Below are 13,673 nucleotides of genomic sequence, written 5' to 3' on the forward strand. Positions count from 1 at the left end.
TGTTGTATAGTACGCATATAACTATGCTTGACCAATTACTGAAGTATTTGAAAACATACTGCATGAGTTATGATATACGTGCTAATATGGTTTTTCAGTTAGTTGTAGTAACAACTTTATAACAAATCTGTTGAGGTTAAACATTTTCCCATAGGATGTGTATACTTGGAGCCAGATTGCTATCTCAAGTCCAGAATTGCAGCAAAGAACCTGACGGTGATATGTGGAACATTTATTGTGCAAAGGGTAATGGATCTGTGGCCACTAACATCACTGACTGTGACCCTTACTTTAGAGACCACAACACGACTCTTCGTCCAGCTATATTGGGATTAGCTTCCAGTGTATTTACCAGTAAGATGATAGATTTTAGTTTGTTTTTGGACCGCAAGTTTTTCATGGCTTCCAGCTATCGCGTCTTCCAAGTACTTTAAAGAAAAACCCAAGTTGCATTTTTCTTTTTACGGTTTGATTTTACTGAATTTGTGGACTGCAAATATGCCGTTGTATGCCACCTTGGTTCCTGCAGCTTACCATATTTAAGAGACAAATCAATTAATTATTTTTGGCTTGAAATTGCTCATTTCTTGCCTCCTCTTCCATCCTTCTCTTCATTTTGGAACATCCGTTTGTTACTCATCTTGTATGCCTTTGCACAATAATTAGAATTTTTTTTCTTAAAGCCAAAGACTTTCATGCCATAGTATCGAATTCACTCCTTTTGAATCAAAATTGAGAAATTCATCCTTTTTTTAAATTTCACTTATGAGAAAACTGTCGAGTATGTATGTACGTATATAGCACCAATTTTTTTTATTTCATGTTGAAGATTATTAATGTATTTTTTGTCCTTTTCTAGAAAATTTGGGTTCTCACTTCATGGAAAAGGGTCAGGTTATTGCAGATGGTGATAATCCTGATGACTACGAAGCCCTCAATAATCCAACATACAATCAAGTCATGATTGATATCACCACAAGTTTCACCACCCTTGTTGGAATTTTCTTCCCTTCCTGCACTGGTTAGTAGCTTTTCCTCCCAATACATTATTGATTAATATTTTTAGTAGAAGTTGACCTCCATTGATTCACAGAATGGTGTCAGAGGTCTTGATAAATATGTTTAGCAGTAGCTTACTGCCATTGATTCCCAGAATTGTTTCAGGTCTTGAATATTTTTAGCAGTAGTAGTTGACTTCCATTGATTTGCAGGATGGTGTCAGAGCACCAGCTTGTAATGTGCGTACTATATTTCTAAAACGATATTACCTTTTAGGTATCATGGCCGGTAGCAATAGGTCAGGAGATTTGGCTGATGCACAGAAGAGCATTCCAGTGGGTACTTTGGCAGCCATCGTAACTACTTCCATAGTTTATTTAAGTTACTTGCTGCTATTTGCTGGTTCATATGACGTCATACTGATGCGAGATAAGTAAGTTGTATTAAAAACTTGGTACTATTTAGTTTTTTATGTACAAAAATTAGAAAGATTGCACAGTGGTTTACATAAAACTTTCCTTTGAAAATAATCATTGTTGATATTGTATTGGCATGAAACTTTGTATTTGCTTTAATTACAAGGTTTGTACTTTGTGATCAGACCCAAATTAAACAGAGGCTTTTTAGGCCAGGTTCAGTTATAAACAAACACTAGTTTAGTGAATACAAAGTACTTACTAATGATTCAATACATTTCTTGTCCCCAACAACTTTGTAAACCAAGTCACATATGCACTGGGTAAACTTTGTTCTGATTAATAATCCTAAATTTTTTTCATTATTTACTTTTTAAGTACTATAAGATTTTATCAATGTGATTTTGCCAAGACTAGATCTCTACCAATATCATTGTCTTTTAGGTTTGGCCAAAGTGTAGGTGGTAAACTGGCTATAGCTTCCATTTCATGGCCAAATGAGTGGGTCATCCTGGTAGGATCTCTCCTTTCAACCATGGGAGCAGGCCTTCAGTCACTCACTGGAGCACCAAGATTATTGCAGGCTATTGCAAAAGATGGTATAATTCCATTTTTGGCACCTTTTGCTGTTGCCTCTGCTCGAGGGGAACCATTAAGAGCTCTTCTGATAACTGGGGGTAGGATTTGTAGTAGGAATTTTTATTTTCAGAGTAGAATATAATGCACCCAATTTTGGTCCATTTGGCATTATTGTTGTTGTCTAATTATCACCCATATTGTTTTATTTTTTATTGTATGTTATTTTGTAATAATTGATTATATAAAGAGGTGTACTTAAAAAAACTGAAATTATTTTTTATTTACAGGTATCTGCCAAATTGCCATCCTGATTGGTAATCTTGATTACATAGCTCCAATTCTCTCCATGTTTTTCCTTATGTGTTATGGTTTTGTTAATCTTGCATGTGCTCTACAAACATTACTTCGCACACCAAACTGGAGACCAAGATTCAAATATTATCATTGGTATGTTACTTTGCTAATTTGATTAATTGTAATAAAGGGATTTTGACGAAGGAAAAATCTATTTCTGGGTGATTGGCTCGTGTCGCCCTATGAAAGGATCCTTAATATCATTCTTTCTAGGTAAAATTAATCTAAAATTACCAGAGAAAAACAAAATTAAGAAAATGTCAGTAAAACTGACTCGCTCACTCTTAAAAAGAAGTGTCGGTATGGTAATAGGGGCGAGTGGGAACACTACCACGAGACATTCACCAATTAGACCTTCCAATCAAAATCCCCACAAGAGAGAGCTGATACCAACGGGCGATGCGGCCGCTACTACTACTACTAGAGGACGCCACGGACAGCAGCGCCCCTAGCGGTCATCCTTAATCTAAAAACATCTTGTCCTGCAGGGGGGGGGGCAATCAATACAGGGTGGGGGGGTTTCATAGGGCGGAAACCCGAGCCAATCACCCAGAAATAGATTTTGTTTTCCCTTCGTCAAAAATCCCTTTTCTGGGCTCAGCTCGTGTCGGCCTATGAAAGAGTACCAGAGAAACAGACAAGATGGGAAAAAAGGACAAATGAAAATCAGTTGTAAAATAATGGATATAATATAAGTAAATCAGTTATTACAGCATATAAACTAAGTACTTAAGGCTAACTTATTCTAAACAGTGATATAAAAGAAAGTTAGTAATGTAAAGTACTTAAATTACAGTAAACATAGTAAAATATAATAATGCAGTGTAATTTAACACAATAGATTTACTTAGATAACTTATTTACAAAATATACAAACACATTGTGTCCTAACCTAGCATAAAAATAAGGGTAGGTACACTGAAGTACATTATCAGTACATAGTGTGGATGTCCCTAGCAAAAAAATAAGGGGACAATCCACTAATATGATCTCCAGCGCTAAGGCTAGGATATCCGAGTAGCATGGCGATAGGGTGAGGCATGTTGGATGAGGTAGGTAGAGAGGAACCTGGATCTGAACTACGGCTACTATACAGTATCAGGAGAAACAATGTTTCCCGCTGCTACTGCAGAAAAGTTTTAAAGATTCCACCAAGGACTTTAGATAATGACGTTTAAAGACTGTCGGAGATTTCCATCCAGTATACTTTTTAAGATCCTCAAAGTTCATATGTTGAAAGTAATTAATTGAGGTGGCTACTCCCCTGATGTCATGTGCTTTTGGAAATGAATCAGGATTGGCTTGTTTAATGAAGTAAAGGATTTGTTGTCTAATACCTTTTACTGACAAAGTACCACCTTTTTCTCTCATGAAGAGAGAACCTGAGGATCTTGAGGATGTACGAGATAGAAAGGCTCTTAAAGTTGATACTGGGCAGAGAGAAGGGTCTTGCGGAAGTGGGATGACTTTCCAAGGGGCCCACCTTGCAAGAGGATCCTCATTTTTAGCCAAAAAACTACGATCCGGAGCAAGCAGAACTTCTCCTGAGGGGAGGAATTCCACATGACCCGTATCTCTGGATAGAGCCGACAGTTCTGAAATTCTAGCTCCTGAAGCTAGGCTTAATAAGAATAATGTCTTTCTAAGAAGCATTATGAATGTACAAGACGAGTTGTCAGTATCTGAAGCTAGTTTGAGGACATCATTTTTAAGAACCATGAAACTGCAGTCGGCCTTTGAGAAGGTCTAAGTCTAGCACAGGCTTTAGGGATAGACGTGAAATAAGATTCAGTCAGATCTATCTGGAAACCTAACTGAAAGATCTTCTTCAAAGCCGATTTATGAGTAGTAATAGTGCTAGCTTTGCTAACCTTTTTCAAATAAGGATCTGAAAAAGGATATAGCTAAATTAACTGTCATGGTTGTAGTGTTTGATTCTTTCAGGAAGGATGCTAATTTTTTAACAGCTGAGTCATATTGTCTAATAGTTGACTCTCTCTTATCTGATTCTAGGAAGAGGATATTTTGTGGATCAATATTAGCATCTTTATTAGCCGCAAACTTCATGAAGTCCATAAAGTTAGGGTCTGAAGAATTCCTGAGGAAGCGAACACAGTCCTCATTTGTACTGATTGTGACAGCTTGGGATTGGGAATCCGTTGAGGTCGGAGACCCAATTCCAGAAGTAGAGGATACCAGTTGCTCTTGGGCCAGTCCGGTGCAACCAGAGCTACTATTCCCTTGAAAGTCCTCAGCTTGCTCAAGACTTTCAAGAGGAGATTCACTGGAGGAAAGGCATAAATTTTTCTCCACTGATCCCAATCTAACGACAGGGCGTCCGTGGCATAAGCCAGAGGGTCCAGGTTGGGGGCCACATAGCAAGGGAGCTTGTGGTTCGCTTGTGAGGCGAAGAGATCTACTTGGAGACCTGGGACTCTCCGGCATATCCACCGGAATGACCCGTCGTCTAGGGACCATTCTGATTCCAGAGGGACTGACCGGGACAAAGCGTCTGCTATCACATTTCTTACCCCGCCAGTGAGTGGCGGACAGATGCCATTTGTGTTTGTTTGCTAGAGCAAAGATGGCTATCATGACATGGTTCACATGCTTGGATTTGGATCCTCCTCTGTTGATGCAATGAACTACCACTGCACTGTCCAAAACTAATCTTAGATGAGACTTTTTCGGGGAAGCAGTCTCTTCAAGGTAAGAAATACTGCCATTGCTTCCAGAACGTTTATGTGGAGCTGGCGTAATTGAACTGACCAAGTCCCTGAACCTGTTTGAACTGAGAATATCCCCCCCACCCGGACAGGGAGGCATCCGTGTGAATGGTTAACACTGGAAGGGGATATTGAAGGGGTACCCGCTTGGCTAAGTTCTTTACTTTTGACCATGGCCGGAGTTGATTGCGAAGGATCTGAGGAATTACTGACAACTTGTCTCGAGATTTGGCGTTTGCTCTCGATCGCCAAACTCGATTTATATCTTTTAGCCTTTGCTTCTTTCAGGAGGATATCTGTCACTGAAGCAAACTGAAGGGACCCTAGGATTCTTTCCTGGCTTCTCCTTGATGTTTGCTTGCATTTGAGAAAATGTCTGACAGATTTTGCTATTTCCTTCCGTTTGGCCACTGGAATTGACAGATTGTGGGAAGACAAATCCCATTGGATTCCTAGCCACTGAAAACGAGACTCCGGAGTAAGTCTGGATTTCGAGTTTGTTTATCTGGGAACCCTAGATGTTTCCAGAAAGTGAACTACCTTTTTGGTGGCTTTGAGGCATTCCTCGACTGTTGGTGCCCAGATCAACCAATCGTCGAGGTATGCTGCTATCATTATTCCCTGAGCTCTCAATTGCTGCACAACCACTTCTGCTATTTTCGTGAATACCCTGGGGGCTACATTCAGACCGAAGGGCATCACTTTGAATGAGAATGTTTGATTTCCTAGCCTGAATCCTAGGAATGGGCGGAAGTGTCTGGCTATAGGGATATGATAGTATGCGTCTGTAAGATCGATGGAGCATGTGACGGCTCCACGCGGAAGTAAGGTCCTTACTTGCGAGAGGGTAAGCATCTTGAACTTGTCGCAACGAATGAAAGAGTTTAGCCTTGACAAGTCTAAGATTACCCTTCTTTTTGTTGAGCCTTTCTTTGGCACGCTGAATAAGCGACCTTGAAATTTTAGATGTTTGACTCTCGCAATAGCTCCTTTCTGAAGGAGTTCCTCCGCATAATCTGTCAATTCCTTTGATGGTATTTGGCGGAATGATTTGATTGGAGGGGGATCTTTGATCCAACTCCAACCCAATCCTTTGGACACTATGCTCTGTGCCCAATTGCTGAACCCCCACCTGTGACGGAAGAGGAACAACCTCCCTCCTACCTGGGGAGCTCATTGTTGATGGGTCGGTTTGACCACCACGCCCTCCTCTGAACTGCTTACTCCTTGTCGCCCTCCCTGCGCCACGCTGGCGAAAGTAGCCTCTCGCCCTACCTCTCGATTGTCTATTAAAGGTAGGGTAGGCCTGACCTTCATACATAGGGTTGAAGGCTGGCGAGAGTGCGTAGGAGGTCGAAGGTTGTGACTGAGGAGACAGCAGGAGGATGGGCTGGTTCTGCTTCGATGTAGAAGGTTGTCCCTGTTGGGTAACCGGGACGGCCTGAACGAATTGCTGCTGTTGCTGGTGTTTCTGGTAAGGCTGGAACCTTTTACCAGACTTCTTTGGTTTCTTACCAGCGGTGGGGACGGATTCTTGCTTCCTCTTAGATGAAATACCCCACCTAGCTCTAAGGCTCTGGTTGAGCCTAGCAGCCTCGTGGTGTACTTCATTTACAGCGGACTCTGGGAAGAGATCCGCTCCCCACATGCTAGAAGCCAGGAGTCTATTAGGCTCGTGCCTAATAGTGCACTCCTGCAGAACGTGCTTTCGGCAATTCCTCCTAGCTTGGAAGAAGTCGAAAGCATCCGTCTGAACCGACTGAAGCTGGGACTTGGCCAAAATTTTAAACAAAGGTTCCGTGCCATACGAGAGAGCAGCCATCTCTGTTATAATCAGCGAATTGAGGGACCTGCCAAACCTAGTCCGAGCGTCGAACTCCGCCTGAATCAAGGAATCAGGCAGCCTTGGAAGCTTTTCGCTGAACTGGTCCATGGCGCAGTCCGGTTTGAGCTTACCAAGCGTGAACGTGGCTGGCAAGTTCTCCCACAATTCTCCAAAAGCTGGGAAGAGCGGAGAAGTAGACTCTGCCTCCCTTAGCTGTGGCATGGGCTCATCCTTGAGGACTGCCTGAAGAGTCGTTTCTACTATTTTTGTAGCGAACGGAAGAGAAGCCTCCTCCTCCGTCGCAAAAATAGTGAAGGGACTCTTGTAAGCCTGGAGCTTGGTGTTTGTACACTCCCAGTCCTCAAGGCAGTGAACCCATTCGCGTTGAGCATGATCTCTACTGTAGAGAACGTTCTCCCTGGAGATCTTGTCCTCCCTAGTAAGCGCCGCTACGGTCAGCCTAGCATAGCCAATGAAAGGCTGCGTCAAACCCGGAGGATAAAACTCGAAGTCCTCAATCCTTCGAGTTCCACACTCCGGGATAGAGATCATACCATCCTTAAACGGAGCGTAAGCGGCCACTCTCCATGGGTTTCTCCATAGAGAAAGCTGGTAGTGACATATGGTGGGAGAGCTGGAAAATACCAGCACTTGTTACTGGGGAGACTGGAAGAGGGACCTGAGAGAGCCCAGCTACTCGGTCCTCATTCTCTCTAACTCTGTTAGAGAGATCTTGGATGGACTGGCCCGATTGAGACAGAGTGCTCGACAGTTGTGCGAACATCTGCTCGAAACTTTGTTCCTAGGGCGGGAGACTGAGAGCCAACCATCTCACCCACCTGTTGCATCACCACTGCTGAGAAAGCAGTGGGATCAAAGGTGCTGGGTCCCGCTACTCCAACCGGCGTTACCGGAGTGGATGCGGTGGAGGCCGGAGAAGGCATTGGCTCGGCGGGAGCGCGAGCCTTCTCCTTAGAAGACTTGCTTCTAGAGCTCTTTGAGTATGAAGAGCTCGGCTTGGCCTTCACCGCGTCAGCATAAGAAGTCGAAGACTTCTTAGCTGAAGAAGACGACGACGAGTTTTTAGAAGTCGTCTTAACTAGGGTCTTCGGTTCTCTCTGTCCCTTCACCTTTGGGGGTACAGAGAGAGCGGGAGAGCGGGTAGGGATCTCAGATCCCACAAAGCCTTGGAAAGAAGCACTTGAAGAAGGGACAGGAGAAGATCCAGGAGCGCCCAGGAAGACCTTTGGCACCCGACACACCTACCTCAACCAACAAATCCTCAGCACCTACCGCCATAGGCTCAATGTTAAGGTCCAGGTTAGCGACGTCCGGGACCGACTCCTGTGTGGCCACGACCCCGAAAGACTGCTGCATCTCTTGCTGGATGGAGGCTATGAGAGGGGCTGCGGATATGGGGTCAACATACCCTGTTGACTTGCCCCCGGGGAAGATCTGAACGGCCAGCTTCTTGTCTAAAATGTAAGGCTGGCCTTTGGCGGCGTTCTTCCCGAAGCCGCCTACCCACGCTTTCAGGGTTGCAAGAGCGACCTCCCTCACACCGGCAGCCTGAAAGAAAAGGCGAAATGAGCTTCTAATGGCGGGACGGGGTTAACAAACTTATGACTAAGAGTTGTTAGTAAAACGATAAAAAAGTCTATAATCGACTTACCCCCTCCACCAGCTGACTGGCCAGGTCATAGCAGATGGCGCAGGCTTCCGGGTGCCAGACGATCATATCGTTGTACGGCGTGGCACACGGAGCGTGAGACCTGCACTCATCGTGGGCGCAGGGGTCGTACAACGTCGCGTTGCATCCCAGGACCTGACAGTTGGTAGCCTGTAAGTGGAAAGATACATAAGTATCAGGAGAACACTTACAGCCTAACAGTTGCTCCGCCGGTGCCGGAGCGAGAAAGTTAGATCAAACCAGAGCCCCGCCATAATACGTGTGGTAGAAATATGGTTGGTTGTCCTAGGCTACGCCGGAGACAAGCGATAGAATCCAACCAGGTGTGGTGGTGAAATGAAACCACGACGGATAACGGCGGAGATGGTATACATATAAAATAAATAAAATATAGAAATCATCGTAAAACTAGGGTATATCCTTAAAAATAACAATAATTATCAAACCTTTCCCCACCCGTCTACTAGAAGAGTGCCCGGGTAAGAAGCAAGCTCCCTTCCGGTAGCGGGGGAGAGATGCAAGGATATAGTAGGCAAGCAACCGACCACTAGTAGTGACCACCCCGCCCGCTGGCGGAGCCAGTAATCTATAACCAAAGGTGCCCCGGCTGCGGCGGAAGGCTCCGTTCGTTACAGAGAGGGAAGGTGGCTGAGCAACTGGGGAAGGGGGGGAGGGTCTCGGCGTAACACGGCGGGAGAGAGAGAGGGGGGGGGGTGGCCTACTCCTCCCCGTCCCAACAACTACCCGCTCGGTGACCCGGTACCCTATGAGTGGTCGCCCTATACCCCCCGCTGGGGAGAACCCCTGGCCTCCTCAGAGAGGGAGGGAGGAAGGCAACTGAGGTTGTCATGGCAACCAAGGGGTCCCCCAGACGCCTCCCTATACCTGGTAGGGAGGGAAGGGGAAGGGTAAGGTGCGATGGAACACGTGACCGCAAGTGGCCTAAGCCGCGATAGCAACACAACCGTGGAAGGGCCACGTGAACCAGGCTGTACCAATACATGGGACATGCACCTAGGCTAGCCTAACACCCTAGATAGAACTAAATTTACATCGTAAAGATGGAAAAGACACTTTTAGTAGAAGAAAAAGAAGCCCAGGAGGAGGCAAACTGTTCCGAGGAACAGAACGTTCTACTTCGGAGCCAGCGATAGCCGATGAAGAGCAAGAGCCGGGATGCTGGGCTGGAACACAGAATAGCCCTAAATACCAAACTAAGAGAAATGGTAAAGGGCTAACCTAGCTAAAACTCGATGTAAAAAACGATGAACGTGATATAGTAAGCCCATAAGTATAAGAAGTCCCAGTATGGAAGACCAGGAATTCTTAACGAGGCAGCATGGCGCCGCCACGAGTCAACCGGGAAACCGTATATGACCTATTAGAAGGAAAATACTGGTTCCTGGAAGACTAAAATACAGTAAAACACTACTTATGAGGCACTTAACTTAGCCGTTGCGATGGCAGCACGTTCCATGATGGTTGGTGAGATAAATCCTCGTGAAAATAGCACAAGCAAGAAAATGCGTCCGAACCACATTGGCGCTAATAATTAAGGATGTCCGCTAGGGGCGCTGCTGTCCGTGGCGTCCTCTAGTAGTAGTAGTAGCGGCCGCATCGCCCGTTGGTATCAGCTCTCTCTTGTGGGGATTTTGATTGGAAGGTCTAATTGGTGAATGTCTCGTGGTAGTGTTCCCACTCGCCCCTATTACCATACCGACACTTCTTTTTAAGAGTGAGCGAGTCAGTTTTACTGACATTTTCTTAATTTTGTTTTTCTCTGGTAATTTTAGATTAATTTTACCTAGAAAGAATGATATTAAGGATCCTTTCATAGGCCGACACGAGCTGAGCCCAGAAATGATGTATAGATGAAATATTCATTTGTTGTTTGTATCATGGTAGTGCTTACAAAGTGCTATTTTCTTTTACCCTTAGGTCATTGTCATTCATTGGTTTGTCCCTCTGCATAACAGTCATGTTTATGACTTCATGGTACTATGCATTAATAGCTATGCTACTTGCTGGAATCATATATAAGTACATAGAATTCCGTGGTGCTGAGAAGGAATGGGGAGATGGCATCAGAGGTATTGCTCTCTCAGCAGCAAGATACTCCTTGCTGAGACTAGAAGAAGGTATGTGGACTTAGTTACATTGCTCTCTTCTCCTATCTCAAATTTAGTTTTTATTGCAAAATGCTGTAAGAACATTTTCTCCAGTTCTTAACAGACAAGATATGGTTTATACAATACAGTATGTACTGTGCAGAATCCTGGATGTGATAAATAAATTATATTTTTATGTGGAAGTTTTTTCACTCTGCATTATAACTACTTAACTGAATTACTGTACAGTATTGTTATTCCTTAGGTCCTCCTCATACCAAAAACTGGCGTCCTCAGATTCTCATTTTAGCAAAATTGACAAAGGATTTGGTTCCAAAATACAAGAAACTCTTCACATTTGCATCACAGCTAAAGGCTGGTAAAGGTTTAACGATAGCTGTGTCTGTCATTGAGGGGGATTATACAGTAAGTTTTATTGAAAAATTTATTTTTAAATTTCAGTTTTGTGTCTTGATTTTTGTTTTTGTTTTTTGTACTGTACGTATAGGTTTTCCTACTTCTATGCTTTCAGTGATTTTTTTTTTTTAATTGTAGATAAATATTGCCACTGTCAGTGTTATGTGTTCTGGTGTTTGTTTGGTACATACGTATTGATGTTGTGCGTACATATATGAAGATAATTTATTTCAAGTATGTATGATATTGTAGTTCTTTTAGATTGCTGTAAAATCATAAGTTTGGCAAATATGTATATAGCTTAATATCTTTATTAGTTTTATTATTATTATTATTATTATTATTATTATTATTATTATTTATTAAATGTAATGGCTACTTCAGCAGCGTTACACTTGTAGAGATTCTTCTCTATTTTGCGACTAGCGGCTTTTTCAGTGCTACTTAAACAGGCTAGTAGAGCGCCTATAGAGGTCATGGTAAAATACAGGGTCAAAATAGGTGTATATATTTGAATTTTACAGATAAAACTATGATACCATAGTCATCAAAGTCATTAACGATTTTCTCTCTCTCTCTCTCTCTCCCCTCTCTCTCTCGTCTCTCTCTCTCTCCTCTCTCCTCTCTCTTCTTTAAAGCAGCTTTCGTCTGGAGCTGCCAGACATCCTCGGGCTGGGAAGCTGAGGGTGGACTGATCTTGGTGCGGTGTCCGTCCTCCTTATATCTGTGGTTGACAGCAGGGGGTCTGCCCCATGCTTGTCTCCTATTGGCTGGTGGCGGTGAGTCTTGTTTTCATTGGCTGCCTGAGCCAGGTCTCAAGCCAACTTTCTTCGGGCCGATGGTTGCGTTGCAGCATATCCTGCAGCCGCCTGGACCTCCTAAGCGGCGCTGTAGGAGGTCCAGGCGGCTGCAGGATATGCTGCAACGCAACCATCGGCCCGAAGAAAGTGGCTTGAGACCTGGCTCAGGCAGCCATGAAAACAAGACTCACCGCCACCAGCCAATAGGAGACAAGCATGGGGCAGACCCCCTGCTGTCAACCACAGATATAAGGAGGACGGACACCGCACCAAGATCAGTCCACCCTCAGCTTCCCAGCCCGAGGATGTCTGGCAGCTCCAGACGAAAGCTCGCTTTAAGAGAGAGAGAGAGAGAGAGAGAGAGAGAGAGAGAGAGAGAGAGAAAATCGTTAATGACTTTGATGACTATGGTATCATAGTTTATCTGTAAAATTCAAATATATACCTATTTTGACCCTGCATTTTACCATGACCTCTATAGGCGCTCTACTAGCCTGTTTTAAGTAGCACTGAAAAAGCCGCTATTCGCAAAATAGAGAAGAATCTCTACAAGTGTAACGCTGCTGAAGTAGCCATTACATTTAATAAAGTATGCTTGAGAGAGGGTCTGCTTCCTAAGTATATTATTATTATTATTATTATTATTATTATTATTATTATTATTATTATTACTACTACTACAAGGTAGGCTGCAACCTTATTTGGAAAAGCAGAATGCTACAAGCTCAAAGGCTCCAATGGGAAAGCAACCCAGGACAGAAAATGCTATTGAGACGTAAAGAATAAACCATGAAAGAGAAAAGTGAAGAAAAGTTAAAAGATAACAGTAGATATGATAAATAACAAAGTAAGATATGTGAGACAAATGACTATGAAGTGAAACTCATGCCAACCTGTTCAACAAAAAAAAAAAAAAAAAAAAAAAAAAAAAAAAAAGGAGTTGCATCAAGTTGAAACTTCCTGAAGTGCCAGCAGATCAGCTACAGGTTTAGAATTGTGTTCTTGTATTAGCGTTGTTCTGTCAGAGACTGAAGTGTATGTTGTCTACATATTAATGGAAGGATAAGAAGTCTTGTTGAAGGAGAATTGTTTGTTTTACAGAAGAGTTGTGGAGAGTCACTTGCTGCACGTCAGAGTTTACGCCGAGCTATGGATGAGGAAAAAGTCAAAGGTTTTGTAGATACTCTGGTTGCTAAGAACTTAACTGAAGGAATCAGTCACATGTAAGTAATAAAAAGGTTTTTATATTCTGTATAACATTTTGATAAGCATAACTGTTTTGGAGGGTGAATTCTATGTATACTATGCCTAATGAGAGTAATGACAGTGCAAGAAAGTGTCATAGTATATATTTAGTGAATACTTGTTATCTGCAAAGTTCAAGCTTCATTTTCATTTTCTTTTACACTTTCTATTTAATGTTGTTTTTGCAACATAAACATTGGGCAAAAATTATAATGTAGGAAAAATTGTATTTCTCTTCATTAAGTGCGTAGTATGTTAATGCATTTTATTCATTATAACTGATGACAGAATTATCAAATGTCTTGTAGGATCCAAAATATACAGCGAACATCATTTTAGTAGGACAAACAATATCTTTTTGTTTTATTATAAGGAGTGTGGAATACAGATGTTCATTTTGTTTAAGGCATAGTTCCTATCATATTGAGGATACTAAATACATCTGTAAGTTCGAGGTTAAATGAATTAAGTAAATATGAGTTTTTTTAAAAAGATTTTTGCAGTTTTTGTAAAC

At 42.8% G+C, this 13,673-nt stretch overlaps 1 protein-coding gene across 8 annotated transcripts in view; it reads left to right on the forward strand.

Moving 5' to 3' along the window:
• The window catches only part of LOC135204191 (solute carrier family 12 member 6-like), a 1,011,876-nt gene that overhangs the window by 955,627 nt on the left and 42,576 nt on the right, over positions 1–13,673 (forward strand). For all 8 annotated transcript variants that reach the window (XM_064234266.1, XM_064234265.1, XM_064234262.1 and 5 more), the window contains 8 exons: positions 155–354; positions 860–1,021; positions 1,276–1,432; positions 1,860–2,092; positions 2,282–2,441; positions 10,528–10,727; positions 10,963–11,123; positions 13,016–13,137. In XM_064234266.1, the coding sequence (XP_064090336.1) occupies positions 155–354; positions 860–1,021; positions 1,276–1,432; positions 1,860–2,092; positions 2,282–2,441; positions 10,528–10,727; positions 10,963–11,123; positions 13,016–13,137 (1,395 nt within the window). The remainder of the gene's footprint in view (positions 1–154; positions 355–859; positions 1,022–1,275; positions 1,433–1,859; positions 2,093–2,281; positions 2,442–10,527; positions 10,728–10,962; positions 11,124–13,015; positions 13,138–13,673) is intronic.

This window comes from Macrobrachium nipponense, chromosome 44 (assembly GCF_015104395.2).
Source record: "Macrobrachium nipponense isolate FS-2020 chromosome 44, ASM1510439v2, whole genome shotgun sequence".
Taxonomy (NCBI): Eukaryota; Metazoa; Arthropoda; class Malacostraca; order Decapoda; family Palaemonidae; genus Macrobrachium; species Macrobrachium nipponense.